Source organism: Sapajus apella, unplaced genomic scaffold (genome assembly GCF_009761245.1).
Source record: "Sapajus apella isolate SASKATOON/1434 unplaced genomic scaffold, GSC_monkey_1.0 scaffold7, whole genome shotgun sequence".
In the NCBI taxonomy this organism is placed as follows: domain Eukaryota; kingdom Metazoa; phylum Chordata; class Mammalia; order Primates; family Cebidae; genus Sapajus; species Sapajus apella.
In genome coordinates, this window is record NW_022436947.1 from 37,173,411 (window position 1) to 37,193,264 (window position 19,854).

At 37.1% G+C, this 19,854-nt stretch overlaps 1 protein-coding gene across 3 annotated transcripts in view; it reads left to right on the plus strand.

Moving 5' to 3' along the window:
- RELN (reelin) overlaps positions 1 to 19,854 on the plus strand; it is a 535,951-nt gene that overhangs the window by 391,686 nt on the left and 124,411 nt on the right. For all 3 annotated transcript variants that reach the window (XM_032276354.1, XM_032276355.1, XM_032276356.1), the window contains exons 23-26: positions 7,666 to 7,803; positions 8,669 to 8,855; positions 15,561 to 15,766; positions 19,511 to 19,682. In XM_032276354.1, the coding sequence (XP_032132245.1) occupies positions 7,666 to 7,803; positions 8,669 to 8,855; positions 15,561 to 15,766; positions 19,511 to 19,682 (703 nt within the window). The remainder of the gene's footprint in view (positions 1 to 7,665; positions 7,804 to 8,668; positions 8,856 to 15,560; positions 15,767 to 19,510; positions 19,683 to 19,854) is intronic.

Here is a 19,854-nt window from a genome sequence, read left to right on the forward strand (position 1 = left end):
TTGTTGTCATTGCTTTTGGTGTTTTAGTCATGAAGTCTTTGCCTATGCTTATGTCCTGAATGGTATTGCCTAGGTTTTCTTCTAGGGTTTTTATGGTTTTAAGTTTTACCTTTAACTCTTTAACTCATCTTGAGTTAATTTTTCTATAAGGTGTAAGGAAGGGATTCGGTTTCAGCTTTCTGAATATGGCTAGCCGGTTTTCCCAACACCATTTATTAAGTAGGGAATCCTTTCCCCATTGCTTGTTTTTGTCAGGTTTGTCAAAGATCAGATGGTTGTAGATATGTGGTGTTTCTGAGGCCTCTGTTGTGTTCCATTGGTCTATATGTCTGTTTTGGTACCAGTACCATGCTGTTTTGCTTACTGTAGCCTTGTAGCATAGTTTGAAGCCAGGTAGCTTGATGCCTCCAGTTTTGTTCTTTTTGCTTAGGATTGTCATGGCTATGCAGGTACTTTTTGGTTCCTTATGAAATTTAAAGTAGTTCTTTTTTAATTCTGTGAAGAAAGTCAATGGTAGCTTTATGGGAATAGCATTGAATCTATAAATTACTTTGGGCACTATGGCCATTTTCACAATATTGATTCTTCCTATCCATGAGCATGGAATGTTTTTCCATTTGTTTGTATCCTCTCTTATTTCCTTGAGTAGTAGTTTGTAGTTCTCCTTGAAGAGGTCCTTCATATCCCTTGTAAGTTGTATTCCTAGGTATTCTGTTCTCTTTGTAACAATTGTGAATGGGATTTCACTCATGATTTTGCTCTCTGTTTGTCTGTTATTAGTATATAGGAATGCTTGTGATTTTTGCACATTTATTTTGTATCCTGAGACTTTGCTGAAGTTGCTTATCAGCTTAAGGAGATTTTGGGCTGAGACAATGGGGTTTTCTAAATATACAATCATGTCATCTACAGAGACAATTTGACCTCCTCTTTTCATAATTGAATACCCTTTATTTCTTTCTCTTGCCTGATTGCCCTGGCCAGAACTTCCAATACTATGTCGAATAGGAGTGGTGTGAGAGGGCATCCTTGTCTCGTGCTGGTTTTCAAAGGGAATGGTTCCAGTTTTTGCCCATTCAGTATGATATTGGCTGTGGGTTTGTCATAAATAGCTCTTATTATTTTTCCCCCATTTATTTATTTTATTGCATTTTAGGTTTTGGGGTACATTTGAAGAACATGCAAAATTGTTGCATAGGTACACACATGGCAGTGTGATTTGCTGCCTTCCTCCCCATCACGTACATCTGGCATTTCTCCCCTTGCTATCTCTCCCCAGCTCCCCACCCCCCACCGTCCCTCCCCTATTTCCCCCCAACTGACCCCAGTGTGTAGTGCTCCCCTCCCTGTGTCCATGTGTTCTCATTGTTCAACACCCGCCTATGAGTGAGAACATGCGGTGTTTGATCTTCTGCTCTTCTGTCAGTTTGCTGAGAATGATGGTTTCCAGGTTCATCCATGTCCCTACAAAGGACCCAAACTCATCGTTTTTTGATAGCTCTTATTATTTTGAGATACATTCCATTAATACCTAGTTTATTGAGGGTTTTTAGCATGAAGACCTGTTGAATTTTGTTGAAGGCCTTTTCTGTATCTATTGAGATACTCATGTGATTTTTGTCTTTGGTTCTGTTTATGTGATGGATTATGTTTATTGGTTTGCACATGTTGAATGGGCCTTGCATCCCAGAGATGAAGCCTACTTGATCATGGTGGATAAGTTTTTGATATGCGGTTGCATTCGGTTTGCCAGTATTATTTTATTAAGGATTTTCACATCGATGTTCATCAGAGATACTGGCCTGAAATTTTATTTTTTTTATCATATGTCTGCCAGATTTTGGTATCAGGTTGATGCTGGCTTCATAAAATGAGTTAGGGAGGATTCCCTCTTTTTGTATTGCTTGGAATTGTTTCGGGAGGAATAGTACCAGCTCTTTTTACCTCTGGTAGAATTTGGCTGTGAATCCCTCTGGTCCTGGGCTATTTTTGGTTGGTAGGCTATTAAATGTTGCCTCAATTTTATAACTTGTTATTGGTCTATTCAGGGATTCGACTTCTTCCTGGTTCAGTCTTGGGAGGGAATATACACTCTTTCCCTATTCACGTTCTTTCAGTAGCGCTAAAACTTATCCCCCAGGAAACAGAGGCCTCAGTAATCTAGGAAGAAAGTTAAACATTTGATAGTGTGAAAGAAAAAAGCACATTAGTTTTTTTCCCAAATATTACATTGTTTTGTGTTATATTATTCACTCAAAACAATGTAATATTTGTTGGAAAAATTAAATAATTCCTGGGTCGGAGTGAACTCACCCAAACAAAAAGCCTTAGACTAGAAATTAGAAGGCCTGAATTCTCAGTATAGTTCTTCCAATGGTTAATTAATCACATGATCTTAACCATTCATAACCTCTTCAAGGCCACATCCCTGTAAGTGTAATGATAATGTTTAATTAGATGATCTTAACTGTCCCTCCAGTCCTGGAGTTCTAAGATTCTGTAATTTGTGCAGAAGAAAAAGCATAAGAGAGGCAAGTATTATATTTTTCTGTAGTATCTGCTTTCCAATAGCTCATTTGTAAAAAGAAAATTACTGAATAAACCCTTTCAGATTATTTTATATAAAAGTTAGACCTTACACAAAAACAAATTGGTTAGATGCCAACCTAGAGTTATTTTTATTCCTTTAGTTGAAGATTGAATTCCTGCATTATATAAAAATGACTTTTTGATTATTTTGAAGGATGCATTGTTATGTCAGTTTGAATAAAATGCTTGAAATTTGATTTCCACAGATTTTTCTGTTTCCAACTGTGAGCCATTTCCTGAATACTCTACTAATGCTTTGTATAACAAGTTGCTTCTTTCTCTAGCATTCTACTTTTTTATGTCTACTGCTGGGAATATAATCAAGACTTTTATTTAATTTCAATGGTATTCCAAGCATATATGTCAAATTTATGCAAAACAACACTTCAAACAATTGAAATACTGATCATACTCAATGCAGAGCTAATGAAGTTTATTTTTTCATTATTTTAAAATTAAATATATTTCCCTCATATGAAAATTGTTGGCTGGGCATAATTGAGATGAAAATTGTTGGCCCATGCCTGTAATCCCAGCACTTTGGGAGGTCAAGATGGGCGGATCACAAGGTCAGGAGTTCAAGACCATCCTGGCCAACATGGTGAAACCCTGTCTCTACTAAAATACAAAAAATAAATAAATAAAATTAGCCAGGTATGGTCATGTGCACCTGTAGTCCTAGCTACTTGGGAGGCTGAGGCAGGGAATTGCTTGAACCTGGGCAGTGGAGGTTGCAGTGAGCTGAGATTGCACTACTGCACTCCAGCTTGGCAACAGAGCAAGACTTCGTCAAAAAAAAAAAAATGTTGTTTTTTACTCATTGACATGTAAAGCACACTTACAAAATATTATCCTATCAAAATTAGGATAATATTGATAGTGTGTGTGTATATATAATTTATTTATTTATTTATTTATTTATTTATTGAGATAGAGACTTGCTCTGTCACCCAGGCTGGAATGCAGTGGCACGACCTTGGCTCATTACAACCTTTACTTTCTGGGTTCAAGTGAGTCTCCTGCCTCAGCCTCCAAGGTAGCTGAAACTACAAGTGTGCACCAACACACCCAGCTAATTTTTGTGTTTTTAATAGAGATGGGGTTTCATCATATTGGCCAGGCTGGTCTTAAACTCCTGACCTCAGTTGATCCACCCACCTTGGCCTTCCAAAATGCTGAAATTACAGGCGTGAGCCACCACGCCTAGCCTAAGAGCATATTTTAGAGATGTCTTTTCATCTCTAGAAACATTATGAACCATTATTCTTATTTAATGTAGCTTAGGCAAATTCAGAAAGTGTTGTCCTTATCAGAAAAGCCTTTGCAGGTTATTTGACCCTCAAGTTGTATGCTGCATTGTTGTTATTTTCTATCTCAAAAGTTAGCACCACTGAGTTGGAAGTTTTAGTATACTCAGAAAAGGTTAATTGTCATCAGTGTTAAGTATACGATGAAAAGAAACATATTGATCCATAAGCTTTTAAGTTCCGTGGAGTACCTGGCACATAGCAGTTGTGCTTATTGGATACTGGGGAATTAAATAGAATTTTAACTTAATATGCCTCCGTGTGCTAAAGAGATGTTTTATTACAAAGTATCCCTTTTAATAAACAGTTAATATTATGTACAAAGTAATTTATTTCTGCTTATCCAAATTTCCTTCAAAGCCATGGGGGAAAAAAAAGTGAAAATATTTTTTTAAAAAAACAACCCAGCAAGATATTTATCTTAACATTCTTACTAATATTTAAACTTAACATTATTACTACATTTCAAAAAAAATATCCTATTCTACTAGTTATTGTCATTGTTTTTGGATCTATAATACTTAAAAGCTCTGCCATAAAAATAAAGTATATTTACTCTTCTTGGAGTTCTTGGTAACTTTATTTATTTTGTTAATTTTAAACTTTTGCAAATGGCAGGTTTTTCTCAAGCATTGGGGAAAAGGAATGCAGTTTGTGGCAGTAATCTTTTTTTGGCCAAATCTTCATTCTGCCATTTTGATTGAAACATATGCAGTTATAAATTGAATGCTTAAAAGCAAATGTGGTCCCTGCATTATCAAAGATTTGATAACTTTGGAAAATGTGCTAGATAGGGCAACTTAGAGTGGAAATGCTGAACGTGTACACCTGCTTGGAGAAATTATATTGTGTATGAACACTGGTTACCTAATGAAAATTGATTTTGTTTTTATGACAGACATTTACATAAGCACAGGGCCTAATGAGACCCAAACAGCTGTCAGTCACTGACTTCATAAACAAATCAACACCTAATGAGTGAATGAGTTTCGGAATAATTGGGTAAATGTAATTACAGGAACACTGAAGGTGGAAAATACAATTTAGTCAGCCTTCATTTACCTTGATTCCTCAGGTAACCTAACTATAAAGAGACGATTCAATAGTGTTTTATTTCAGTCTTCAAGTTATTTGGGAAGGAAAAATCAAAAGAGTCAAGTTTTGTTGCTTTGGGGGAAGCCCGAGAGTTTGAATTTTAAATGCAAGTCAGGTTCATTTCATGACCCACACAGCAGTATTTCTGCTTTCAGACTCAGTCTGAAGTGGACAAGATTTTCTTCCTAAGATTACTTAGTTTTGAGAGGGAGAGAAAGAAAAAAAAAATAGCAATTTAAATATTTGTATCGAGAGATACAATCTGTCGATAGCGGTGATGCTGCTGCAGACAAGCGACTTTGCACCTGATCTGCTCACGTGTGACAGCTGGAGGTTGCTCACACAACTAATTTTTTTTTCTCAATAAAAATGAAGCCAATGTTCAATCTCTTTTTTCTGCCTTTTCTCTTAATCAATATCTGCACATTAAAGTGTGGATTGTGATTTGAAATGGAATAGTCCACTTGAAGCTGTGTGTCCTAAGGAAATATTATGTTTTTTAAAGTTCATAAGATGCATGTAAGGATTAATTTACTTTAGAAAACAATTTAGAATGTGTCTGCATGTGACTGTTTAGAAGCGTAAACTACGTAACCTAAGACAAGTTTCTGAAACCCTCCCCACCCCCGGCCATTTTCACGTTTGGAAGTAATAAAATCTCAAATTAATGGATGCCACAGGTTTTTTATAGGCATGTAACTGTGAAGAAAATAAATTGTCACTTGGTCAACACATCACCAGAGGAGAGAACTGGAAGGGATCTTAGAAATTAGTTTGCCCAAACCTTTTATTTGAGAAGTGAGGAACTATAAACCCCTGAAGGCTTAAATTTCTCACTAAAGGTCACACAGCTGCTAAGTTGCAGAGCCAGGGTCCCGGGGGCCTTGTCCCCCACCTACTAGTACATTCTTCATTCTGTTACCTACAAAAGTCATAAACAAGCTGCCTTTTACTGACCTGTTCATGCACTCATTGACTTACTCTTTTAGCACACTTTTTTTGAGCACCTACTTTATTCTGTTCCTGTGGAAACTATGGAGACTAAAGATATCCCTATCCCCAAAGAGCTCACAATCTAGCCACCCATGACTGAGGACTTGACTCAGATTAAAATCTATCTTGAAAGAGTAAATTTCCTTTTTAGGATGACATGGTGCATATGTCTCATTTACTTCCATTCTGTGGCACTCTTCTGCTCTAAGATAATGAATCCACTTTTAAAGGAGGCTTTTCTAAAAACTGTTTCTTAGTGGGGCCATGAAAATCTTGATGGCTGTTTGATTACAAATATAAATTGATTGCCATAGAGGAAGTGGTGCCTCTGTCCCATTGTATGTTCCGTGATGAGCACTGATATGCAGCAAAAGGGATGCACCTCAGTGAATCCTGGAATTGTCCTACTGGGAATGAAAATACAACCTATTAGTCACGGATCATTGATAAAACAAACGATAAAGGCTTAATCTGAATTTTAGCAGTCGGTTAGGTACTTAGGGAGTACTTAATATGTGGATAATTGACACAATAGACTTTAATGGATCATTAAGATCAAGGATATCTGTATATAGTGTTTGGGAAAGGTTCCTTCAGTGGAATTGAGCTTACACAATAATTTTGCAAATCATGTTTTGTTTGTTTGTATCATTTAGCCCTTTGACCAAAAGAACTAACCACAGGTCCCTGAAAAATTCCTACAGGTGAAAAATATGCTATAATTATTTTTTAAATGTTTTACAGAAGTCAATGATGACACCTTCTTGACATTACTCTCAAAATATTCACTTCTCTGGACTTTATAACTAGCTTCAGTGAATTAAGGTCCCAAGTGTTTCTGTCTGTGTAATGACCTGTTAAATTTTCATCCCCACTTAAATCAGCTTATCCATGAAACTCAGGCAAGCTAGTGTTTCAGAAATAAATATAATTTAGTGTCCAGATACTCTTCTTTGTAATATAGTACATTGTGGCATGTCCCCTCGACCCCAAAACAGTACCCCCAAACAAAACTTTTGTTTTACTAACTAGCTGAAAGTCTTCTAATAACTACTGTATTTATTGTAAGAAATTCTGTTACTCTTACTCTATAAGAAATTCTATAGGTCTAAGGTTAAATATCTTACATTTTTGTCTGTAAAAGATAGGCTTTTGTAGACCAGGTGCGATGGCTCACGCCTGTAATTCCAGCACTTTGGGAGTCTGAGGCAGGAAAATCACTTGAACCTGGGAGGCAGAAGTTGTAATGAGCTGAGATTGCGCCACTGCAGTCTAGCGTGGGAAACAGAGCGAGACTCCATCTCCAAAAAAAAAAGAAAAAAAAGATAGGCTCAGTTTAGTAGATAAGTAGATGTCTTTATTTTTTAATCTTGTTTCTTAGTACTTTTCTTTTTCTAACAACAAATCTTTGCAACCAACATAATCTGATAATGCATTTTTCTCTAAAACATCTCAAATTAAGATCAAATTGCATTCAATAGACAGATTTCTCTTTAACTTTCTTTCATGATAGAATTGTTGCATTCCATAATAATAAAGTGGAAATTAAAGAAAAATGATGCCAGCTAAACTCAAGTTCCAGAAAGTTAGTGAGCTGAAAGATTTTGGACTCTGACATTCTTTGCCAATGTCACTGCCTTTCAGGTGAAACACTGTTTTTGTTATTATACCTTGTTTCTAGGTCCGGTGCCACCCGCTTCCGTTGGAGCCAGAGCTATTACACAGCTCAAGACGAGTGGGCTTTGGACAGCATTTACATTGGGCAGCAGTGCCCCAACATGTGCAGTGGGCATGGCTCATGCGATCATGGCATGTGCAGGTACGTGCACCAGAAAGCCCAATGGGGTCCATGCTTCTTAAGATTTGTGGCTGGAGGATATTACAGCAATTGCCATCAGAGTGATCTGGTTAGACCGATAAATAATGAAATAGCCAAAAGAGACAAGTCATCCTTTCTGTTATTATTTTAGATATAAAAAATATTGTTACATTAAAATAAGTATAAAACTATATATTTTAAACCTCAAACTCCAACCTAAAGACAAGGCTTCCTGGGCTTCAACTTCAGAGTTTATTAAAAGAGGCTTGCCATTGTTTCGCTTTTCATTCCCTGAGAGTCTTAGAGCACTAGTCAAACCCGGCTATGTGCTCTGTCACACCACTTCACCATAAGTTCAAGGTTCTATACATGAGGAGATGGTGATTATTGCTAATGAGGACAGAGCAACACACTTGAATACCTAAAGACTCTGAAAGAGGCATAGTTTAATGAGAAAAAGGAACTATAAAATTTGGCCTGTGTTACATGTTGGTTGAACAGACACTTACAGACATTTGTATGTGACCTTTTAAGGCTGTAGGGAAATCCCACTATCCCTCACCCCACCCCACCCCCCAACACACACACATAAGCACACACACCAATGTTCTCCATAAATACTTGATGCCCAAATTCTACGCTTATAGCATTATTTCTTTTAAGAAAAGATTCCATCAGTTTTAACAGGAGTATGAAAAACTGAAGATTGTTCCTACCACATACCCAGGTTAACACTGCAGGGAAAAATCTAGTGCGAATGATAAGACCTGAGCAAAAGTAAGACATGGGAAATAGTTGAGGTCAGGGGGCCACTGCATTGTCAGGTGGGCCTGTAAGTTATCTACTCAGCCCTGCTCTCTCACAGGTGTGACCAGGGATACCAAGGCACTGAATGCCACCCAGAAGCTGCCCTTCCTTCCACAATTATGTCAGATTTTGAGAACCAGAATGGTTGGGAGTCTGACTGGCAAGAAGTTATTGGGGGAGAAATTGTAAAACCAGAACAAGGATGTGGTGTCATCTCCTCCGGATCATCTCTGTACTTCAGCAAGGTATGACCAACAGCTGGGATAAGTCATCGGGGCAATGGCCAGTTTAATATGGGACTCTGAACTCCAAATGTACAAATGTGAAATGGTTTTATTGTTGCCCATGTTCCTTAGTTTTGACTGGGCTTTGTCAAATTCCTATTCCTTAGCTACATCTTGGGAAATTCGTGTGTGTGTGTGTGTGTGTGTGTGTGTGTGTGTGTGTGTATTTTATTGTTTTTGGTTACTAAAAAATCAGGTTAAGCCAGTTTAAAACTTCTACTCTCTTGTACCTGTTCTAAATATAATTGCTTTCCTTTCCTCCACTTCCAACCAGGCTTGTGTCTGAAGAAGTCTGAGTAGGGAAGGCTCTTGATCTTTTCTCACCCTGGTCTTTGGCAGGTGTGTCAGTGTGAGGCCTGAGAGCGAGAAGGGGATGAGCTTACAGGTTAAGGGCAGCAACTCTGGAGCCAGATTGCCTGTTTCCATTTTATTTGACCACTTCCTGGTTCTGTGATTTTTGAAGCACGTTATTTAACCTCCTGGTGACTTAGCTTCCCCATCTGTAAAGCAAGGACATGGAGTATCTACCTCATGAGAGTTAATATGTAGATTAAGTGAGTTAATATTGGTAAATCATGTAGAACAGTTCATAACATATAGGAAGCCCTTCTTCAAATGTTTATTAAATCTGACAATCCATTGATTTTTGGAATATGATTAGAAGGAGAAATAGCAGTGAGAGTCGGTGTATGTAGAGCTGTTCCTCTCTAGGAACAGCTGTCTGGGGTGGGCAGACATCTCAGGTCCTATTCTGGCTTTGTTTGGTGGCTGCTGGTGGCATCTACTGATATGGGACTCTGAATGAAAGTTTTTCTTACAGTAGTCAGCTTTTCCAGTGGTAGTACCAGATTAGGCATGCAGATTGCTAGAAACCAACTAGGGACTGAGGTGCCAACCAGAATCACTAAAATTGATGCTCTTGGAATACCACCCCAACCTGTGTGGCTTGGTTAGGGATGGGATGAGGGTAACCACGTTTTTCTCCTCCCTCACTACAGTCTAATCAGGACATTCTCTTTCTCTCTCCTCCAGTCTATGTCCTTCTATAGCCTTGAAAGGGACTAAAAGGAGAGCAGGTCTGGTCTCCTACCTGATCAACATGTCTAACCCTAACTGTTAGCAGCTCTCTGTAGAATGTGCTTAATATCACTTTGTTCAAGCAGGTAATATAGCCACTAATTCTGAGGCAACTGGAGGTGTCCCACTTTACATCGTGTAACAAGTAGACAGGTGATATGCCACAGGGATGATATGTTGCAGAATCTGTTCAGGCAGAAATCCAGGATGTGTTAATTTATGCAAATACAAAAATAGCTACAGGTTTTGTTTTAATGCAGGTGAAGAACAAAGAAATAGCAAGTAAACGAGGGAAAATTATAGAAAATCAAGGAAGGAGTCCATTCAACAGTATTTCCTATCCATTGACATTGAGGGTCCTCCCGGATTATTGTTAAAGATAATAGTCACTCACTTATCAAAATGTATTGCACGTATCTGGAGCCCCTGTATAATTGTTCTGAAATGGAAAGGTTGTGCTTCCTATAAGGATCAATTTTAAAACAAGATTGTGAATCTTTTACCAATATGTACTCAGACACTCCAGTGAGCAAACACACACACACACACACACACACACACATACACACACACACATTTTAACATGTAAAAGGTTACATATCAATATTTCTTCCACTTAATTCAAGATGATCTCTGAAGTCAGACGATCTGGGCTCCAAAATTTATTGATTGGTTCACCTTGCAAAGTTATGACAACTCTCTGTATCTCAGGTTTCTTGACTGAAAAGTGAATATTGAGAGGAATATGTGAGTTGATGCAGGTAAAGAGTAAAGAATAGTGTTAGGAATGCAGAACAAGATCATATGTGTTAGGTATCATAACTACATTTGATGAGAATAAATTCCAAATTTGTCTTATTGAATATTTTCACATTTGTGCCCTGCAACTAACTAAAAATCATTATTTCAAAAGTAAAATTATTCTCTGCCCCTTCCAGTTCTGCTTTCCCCCTAAATTTTTGTCAAAATATCCCTGCTTTATTTTTTGTCTGTTGATTCATTCAGAACTGTTTTGAATTCTCAGTAAGAGGAACTATCTTAAGTTTTAAAAAGGGAGAAATTTGATTCATAGAAGGAAAACACAAGGAGGGCTTAAATGGGACTGGCATGAGAGAGATCTGTAACCAATAACTCAGATGCTCACAGAACTTTCCACTTAAGAGTATACATCATTCTAATGTAAAGACACATGTACACGTATGTTCATTGCAGCACTGTTTACAATAGCAAAGACCTGGAACCAACTCAAATGCCCATCGATGATAGACTGGACAAGGAAAATTTGGCACATATACACCATGGAATACTATGCAGCCATAAAAAAGGATGAGTTTGTATCCTTTGTAGGGACATGGATGAATCTAGAAGCCATCATTCTCAGCAAACTGACACAAGAACAGAAAATCAAACACTGCATATTCTCACTGATAGGCGGGTGTTGAACAATGAGAACACATGGACACAGGGAGGGGAGCATCACACTGGGGTCTGTTTTGGGTGGTTAGGGAGGTTGGGGAGGGATAACATGGGGAGAAATGCCAGATATAAGTGATGGGGGGATGGAGGCAGCAAACCACATTGCCATGTATGTACCTATCCAACAATCCTGTATGATCTGCTCATGTACCCCAGAACCTAAAATACAATTAAAAATATATTTAAAAAAAAAAAAAAAGAGTAGACCCAGCTGTCACTATCAGAACGGAACCATAGCCACAGAGCTTTCCAACCTGCTCTGTAGGAGAAAAACAGGGAAGGCTCCTGTGACCAATCACAGTGTCCTGGGAGAAATGATGTGCTATGATTGTGTAGCCAGATTCATGCACTACCTTGTTTGGTGACAAGGTTGATAAATAGTCTGGCAGCCTCCACCAGCAAGCATGTTGAAGTGAAGGGGCAATAACCCAAAGGAAGGGTTCCTTAGACCATTTGCATACCAGCCTAGATCATATTATCTAAAACTTATTTCCAGCCAGATGTGGTGGTTCATGCCTGTAATTCTAGCACTTTGTGAGGCTGAGGTGGAGTATCCATTGAAGCCAGGAGTTTAAGAGCAGCCCAAGCAACATGGCAAGAGCCTGTCCCTAAAACAGTAAAATAAAATTAGCCAGGCATCGTGGGACATGCCTGTTCTCTAAACTACTCAGGAGAATGAGGCAGAAGGATCGCTTGAGCCTAGGAGTTTGAGGTTGCGGTGAGCTATGATCACACCTTTACACTCCAGCCTGGATGACAGCATGACCCCGTCTCAAATACATGAATAATACATACATGCATACTTCCATTCTTTCCCCATCCGATCACAAATATTCAAGATGGTCTCCAATACTTCTGCCCTAACTACATAACTTAAATTCGTTTTCTAGGCATGAGCCCTTTGCTCCAGCTACGAAGCTCTTCTCACCATCCAAGCTTTTGCCACTGCCTACTATTATACCTTCCATCTTCTCTACATTCACATAAAATTTTCGGTGTTCTGTCCAAATCCCACTGCCTCCCTGGAGCTTTCTGGAGCTCTGGAAAACTGTACTTCTGTCTTTTCTTAGAATTCCTCTCTGATTTTTACACATAAAGATCATATTTTAATTTTTATCCTCACAATACCAAGCAGAATGCAGAGTCCCACATACTGTGCCAAACTCTGGCTAAGGTGTGCAGCCTAGATGCATATCATGCACTAGACATTTACAAATCAATACATACTCTTGAGACTAAATAGATTGGAAAATTAATATGTGGTCATATGACCAAATGAGACTTGAAAAGAAATCAGGACTGGTTCTGCAGCCCTCAGTTGCTATTCCTGTCTCTGCCAGAAGTCTGTGAATTCTTTCATGTTTGTTTTTATAGCACATGGTGTTCTGCCTGCTATAATTGTTGAAGAAAGAACTAAACATATGAATGAAAAAAAAATTAAGAAAGAAAATTGGGAAACAATAAAAGATTCTAAAGAAATGATTATTTTCAAGTGAATAGAATTGCTTTCTAGTGACATTTTTATTAATTTAAAAAGGCTTTAATGGAAATCAAAAAGTAATTAGTCATGAAATGTTTTGGAGGTTTTGTTGTAAACGTTCTAGATTCTGAAAGCTTACCTGTTAAAACTCGTTTTTTGTTATCTGAACCCTTAAAGCAATTCATTTTAACCTAGAATTTGAGGGGCAATTGGAGGCGATTTTCCATACACCAGGAATGGTACAATATTACTACTCCAGTACATATGCCCACACACACACATACACACACACACACACACACACACACACACACACATTACATGTGTATATGTGCGCATATACACATAAATACATCTATCAGAGTGTAACAAAACCTGCAAACCATATGTTACATCAAATTCTGAATTCTGGCAAAAACTTTGCCATGAGCCATTTCCTTTTTTTTTTTTTTTTTTTTTTCCTTCCTTTAAAACAATGTTCAGCATTTCAGGTCACCAAACAAAAGAAAATGATTTGTGCTATTCTCTAGGAAAAAACATTTTCAGTGCCAAACTAAGCATTTGTGTGATACTTCCCATCATTTGCAAAAATCCCACAAAACATTCTTTCAAAACCTCTGTAGACCAACACCATAGTCTCCTCCTGGGAAAACAACACTGCTCTGAGTTTCACAGCACAGCAATCATTCCAGCCAACTAATTGTGATAATTGGATTCCTATAATTCTCCTCACCTTAGGTCTTTATCCTTCTGGCTCATTTCCACATGCCAAGGTTTTCATAGGAGTTTGCTGGATTGGAATTAATGTGCTAGGTTCTTTCATTTTTCTTCCAAAAATCATTCTTCCTGTAATGATCTTGAGGCTTGAAAATGCTAGGATCTCTGAGGTGTTTCTCACAATATTCCAAATCAACAACAGGAAAAATTAAAAGACACATGTAACAACTTAAAAATGTGGATAACTTACAAGATTTCCTCAAATACATACCTAAAATTGAGATTTCCAAAGAATGAGTTTCTGTCTCTGAATTAACTTCAGTTCTTGTTTTGCTAGCACCCTTATTTATTTTGAAAACTCTTAATTGGCTATAGACCTATCAGTAGCTGTATAGTCTTTTAATTAGCCCGAGGTGTTACCCCTGTGACTTCTAATAACTGAAACCCTTTATTAATTAACTTAGTGGATTAGAGTTTAAATCGCAAGTGTGAGAGCCACTTTTCTCTAATACTACGTATACCATCTCAGGTTTTTCACCAGAATTTTAATTGAACTTCCTGGGGGATCTCAGAGACCAGCTCAGAGAAATCCATGGATGAGCTTTGGACAAATCTGTTTCGGTAGAAGAATCTCCTAAGCAAAGCCTTCTTCAGCCCCATTAGCTGAAATCATTTTGAACAACAGGAACAATGACAAACCTTGTTACTTTCTATCTGACACCTCGCCACAGGGCTGTGACCTGCAGGGGACTCACTAAGCAAAAGATTATTTAAATAAAATATTGCAACCACTAAACAGTCTGTGTCTTAAAAGTATTACTGGATTTGAGGAAATTTGTAACACTTTTAAGACACAGACCACTTAGTGGTTGCAACATTTTATTTAAATGCTCTCTCCTAACCTCTGAGAGAGAGAAGGGAGACAAGAATCCTGAGAGATTCTATTCAATGACTCTTTATTTTCTTCTTTGAGACAGAGTCTCATTCTGTCACCCAAGCTGGAGTGCAGTGGCCTGATCTCAGCTCACTGCAACCTCCATCTCCAGGTTCAAATGATTCTCCTGCCTCAGCCTCCTGAATAGCTGAGATGACAGGCGCATGCCTAGCTAATTTTTGTATTTTTAATAGAGACAGGGTTTCACTATGTTGGCCAGGCTGGTCTCAAACTCCTGATGTCAGGTGATCCGCCCGCCTCAGCCTCCCAAAGTGCTGGGATTATAGGCATGGGATTATGCCCAGCCTCAAGTACTCTTTCTTTTTGTCAAGACATTTCTATCTTGCCTGGTCTACTTTAATTCCCACAGGACAGGTGGGTCAGGGGCATATCTCTGGAGAGGATATTCCTTCAGGAAAGTATGCCATGTACTGGCAAGTTCCATGCAACATGTTATTTCATCTGATTGTCACAACACCATATGAGGAAGGTAGTACTATCCATGTTGAACCTTTGAGGAAGATAAAAGCTCAGAAAGGTCACACAGCTAGTGATCAGTGTGAATAATGGGCTGAGATTCAAACCCAGCTCCAACAGATTTCAAAGTATATCATCTTTCACCTCCATTGTTTTGCCTAGAGGAGAGATGAAAGTAAGGATTGGGAGTGTTTTAAGTAAAATTAATTTTGCTTTAAAAAAAAAAACTTTCTAGTATTCTTTGGTATAACTAGCAATTCCCAAGGGCCTCTCATAACCCAGTCCCGGAATCAGTAATGAAGACAGTAAGCAAAGGTATCCAGCAACAGTTACCGTAGTCAGATCAGAAACAACTAAATGGCATAATTCACCTCTCTCCACAGTAAATGGGGACAATACCATTTCCACATAGGGCTAAGATGTCTCTGTGAATTTGAAACTGAAACAACAAAAGGCCAAAGAACTTCCAAGATTATTGAATTTGATTCTTCTGCTTTTCTGAAAGGCTGGGAAAAGACAGTTGGTGAGCTGGGACCTGGACACTTCTTGGGTGGACTTTGTTCAGTTCTACATCCAGATAGGCGGAGAGAGTGCTTCATGCAACAAGCCTGACAGCAGAGAGGAGGGCGTCCTCCTTCAGTACAGCAACAACGGGGGCATCCAGTGGCACCTGCTAGCAGAGATGTACTTTTCAGACTTCAGCAAACCCAGGTAACTACCTATCTGATGGGCCTCCCAGTAGTTTCCAGGAATGATAAAGATTAAATCATTGTTGATATGTTTCCAAAATGTTAACTGCTGCCAAAATAGACAAACCCATACATATTTAACATGAATGATACCTCAGTATATATGAAGATTTTATTTCACCTCAGTGACTGGACAGAAAGCATTTGTATTCATGTTTGAATTTTTAAAGATTTTGAAGAAATTGTGACTAGAAGAAAAGCAAGGTAAGTAAACACTGTTTATTCAAAGAAACCACAGGGTATGGGGATGGTCCAAGCTCATTTTCCCATTTTCAGACTTGGTTTGATTGTTTTTAATGCACACACAAAGTATGCTTAGCTCTTCGATTTAACAGTAAAATGGATTTTTAAAAATTTTTTCACATGCCTGCACCCAGGGCTATCCCTAAACAGTGTATAAGTAAATATGGAGAGCTCAGATTTTCTAAAAGTTTTGCCCTGGCCTATTGCTATCTTAATTTTGATGTATGGGGAATATATGTACTAAAATGTCTTAGGCAATGACCATTGAAGAGTTTGGGGAAAAGACTCATGTTTAATACATTTAAATACATATGACTACCTGGCCCAGGCGATGTATTTATGTGTATTTAAATTTAATTATTTTGCAATTATGTAGTATTTTGAAATTCTGTATTCTGTATTTATATTTTATGTATTATTAAAGTCTATTCAATGATACTATTTTAGAATACTCCTTTTTATAATCTCTGTATTTTCATTTTAACAAAAAATGTTTTTTATATGTTGACTACTATCAAGCTTTAACATATGGATCTTGTCCCTGTTGTCATTTTACAAATGAGCCTTGTTTATTGAAAAAAATTATTTAAGAATATGTAAACCCTGTTCTTAGAAATTTCTTAGAAATTAAATATGTTTTGAACATATTACTTAAAACACCTATTGTGTAGATTGAAGGTTGAAAAGCTTGACATTTTAAAGTGTTAGTTCATTAAAGGTGACATAACTTTCCATGAAAAACATAAGTAGACATGCAAACGGACCAACAAAAAGCATTTCTTCGAAGGGATTTAGGGGAGAACGAGAAACCAGAAAAGAGGCAACTGGATGAAACAAGAGATACAACATCAAGGAGAAGGTCAGGAATGGTGGGTGGGAGATAAAGCCTTGTGAGATTCTCCTAGATTCTGTATAGTAGAGAGGCAATTGATAACGGTGCCAAACTGGCTTAAACAACTGTTTAAAATAACTCAATTTATTTTTTCCAGTATGTCAACCTGGAATTATTGAGAGTTCAGTAAGGTGACTAGGTAACTGTACAAGTAAATAAAAATTAAATGGCTTCCTCAAATTCTAGAATTATTTTAATTTATTTATTTATTTATTTTGATATGGGATTTCACTCTGTCGCCCAGACTGAAGTGCAGAGGTACGATCTCAGCTCACTGCAACCTCTGCCTCCAGGGTTTTCAAGTGATCCTCCCACCTCAGCTCCCCTGAGTAGCTTGGAATACAGGCACGTACCACCATGATTGACTAATTTTTTGTGGTTTTGGTAGAGACGGGGTTTCGCTATGTTGCCCAGGCTGATCTCGAATGCCTGAGCTCAAGCAATCCACCTGCCTCAGCCTCCCAAGTTCTGGGATTACAGGCATGAGTCACTATGCCCAGGCCCAGAAATATTTATTTTTAACAGAAGTCATTAACCCAAACTCAATAAATCTTTGAATCACATCAAACACTATGCAAAGTATTTTATTTACAGTACTTTTTATGAAAGGTCAGATAATTTCACCGGATTCCAAAAGAGTTTTGCAACACTAAAATGGCTTTAAAAAACTCTGAGTTAAAAGACATGAGGAAAAGACCCCATTCATACTAGGAAATAGATAAATAAATATAATAAATAACTTAAACAATACTGAGAATGTCTGTGAAGAAAATCACAAAACTTTAAAACTTCTTTCAAAGATATAAAACAAAAACTGGAAAATAATACACATCCTTGGTTAGCAAAACTGAATGTTGTGATATGAAGATATATCTTAATTTATGTTTAATGCAATTTCAATTAAAATCCTAGTGGTATTTTTGGGGGGAACATTATATCTAGAAATATAAGCCAGCAAAGATAGCTTAAATATGGAGAACGGGGGAATAAAGGAATGTCTTAGGTGATAATAAAGGCTATAGAATTAAAATGAAATGATTGATAATGGTACACAAATAGAACAAACAGTGAAGCCAAGTAGATGACCCAGAAATTGACTCAGATGCATGTAAGAACTTACATATGAAAAAAGTGACATAGCAACTATCAATGAGAAAAAAAAAAGTGGTTATTTAAATCAAGTATAGTTAGAAAGAAATGGGTAGGCACTTGGAGGAAAATATCAACTTATTTTGTCACTTTATATCATCAAAAGCTATTAAAGATTAAGATTTAAACAGGTAATAGGTTACTATCTGATCTTGGAGAAAGATCTAAGCTTTCTTAATACAAATTCAATGGAATAATTCACAATGAAAAGGACTATTTACCTAGAAATATACCACATGCAAGTGTAAAACTACATACACATGTAAAAATATATGTCAAGGAAAAGAAGGAAAATAAATCGAGAAAACCTTTGCAACCAATATGAGAAATAGAGGCTCTGCAAAGAAGTTATACAAATTATCAAGAAAAGCACTAAGGTCCCAGTGGAAAATAGGTAAAATGGATAAGTAGATATTACAAAAGAGGAAGCATAGATGTTTAACAAAACATGAATAACAGTCAAACTCCATCACTTTAAAAGATGCCATTTTTAACAGTCAAATGGTCATTTTTTTAATAACACAAAGTGCTGTCTTCCTATCGGAACAGCAGAACAAATCTCACATTATCCTGCAAACTGTTATAATGCTTCCAGAAAGGAATTTCTAAAAATCAAGAGCTTTAACCATGACCTGTTTATTTGACTAGGTAATTCTATTTCTAGGAATCTTCCCTAAAGAAATAAACTGAAGTGTAGATAAAGCTTTATGCATAAAAATTTTTATCACAGAATTGTTTATAATCAGGAAAAGTGAAATAAATAATACCATGTCTTTGTGATGAGAAATTATATACACAAAATTATCTTAAAAATAATTTTACTGACATGAGAATGTACTTATGATGTAATGTTAAGTTTTAAAATGTAGGTCACCAAATTATACATATAATGCCTTGCCTATATAAAAGATTACAAGCTGTGATGAGAAATATCAAAATGTTATTAACAAAAGCCAACCCTATGCAGATTTTAGACGATTTATGTTTTATTTTTAATGCTTTTTTATGTTTTTCCACAATGAGAAAGAATTACTTTGAAAAAAAAGTTAAATGTTATCTTAATGTGATAACATTAAACAGTTTTTTTCTTGATATTTCTTTAAAAAGTTATGACCATTGTCATGGTAGTCAAAAGATATAGTTCAATGAATCAAACTCAGTTGAAATATTCTCCCTCTTCTCCAAAAGATACAATTCCAAATGAAATAGACATGACCAGGACTGAACTTGCTTACGGGGTTAAACCTCAAGTCTAATCTGTCCAAACTTCTAAGCTTTTGAAAAATACTGAACTCAAACCAAACAAAACTCTCTTGTTGTTATCCTTGTTATTTTAATAGCTGCTTTAAAAAAAAAAAGAAAGAAAAAGAAAAAAAGCACAGCTTTTCTTTTCCCAACCATAAATGACTTACTTTTATTCAGATTTGTCTATCTGGAGCTTCCAGCTGCTGCCAAGACCCCTTGCACCAGATTCCGATGGTGGCAGCCAGTGTTCTCGGGGGAGGACTATGACCAGTGGGCAGTTGATGACATCATCATTCTATCTGAGAAGCAGAAGCAGATCATCCCAGTTATCAATCCAACTTTACCTCAGGTATTCTCCTGTGTCTGAACTCCAAAAAGACAGATAATTATAAAAGTGAATGGCATAAAGAACTCATTTCCCTAAGGATTTAGGGCTTGACACTGAGTGTATAACTTAGGTTTAAGGGTTTCTACTTAATTACTTGTTATCTCTTATGCTGCTACTGCACAGATAATTTAGA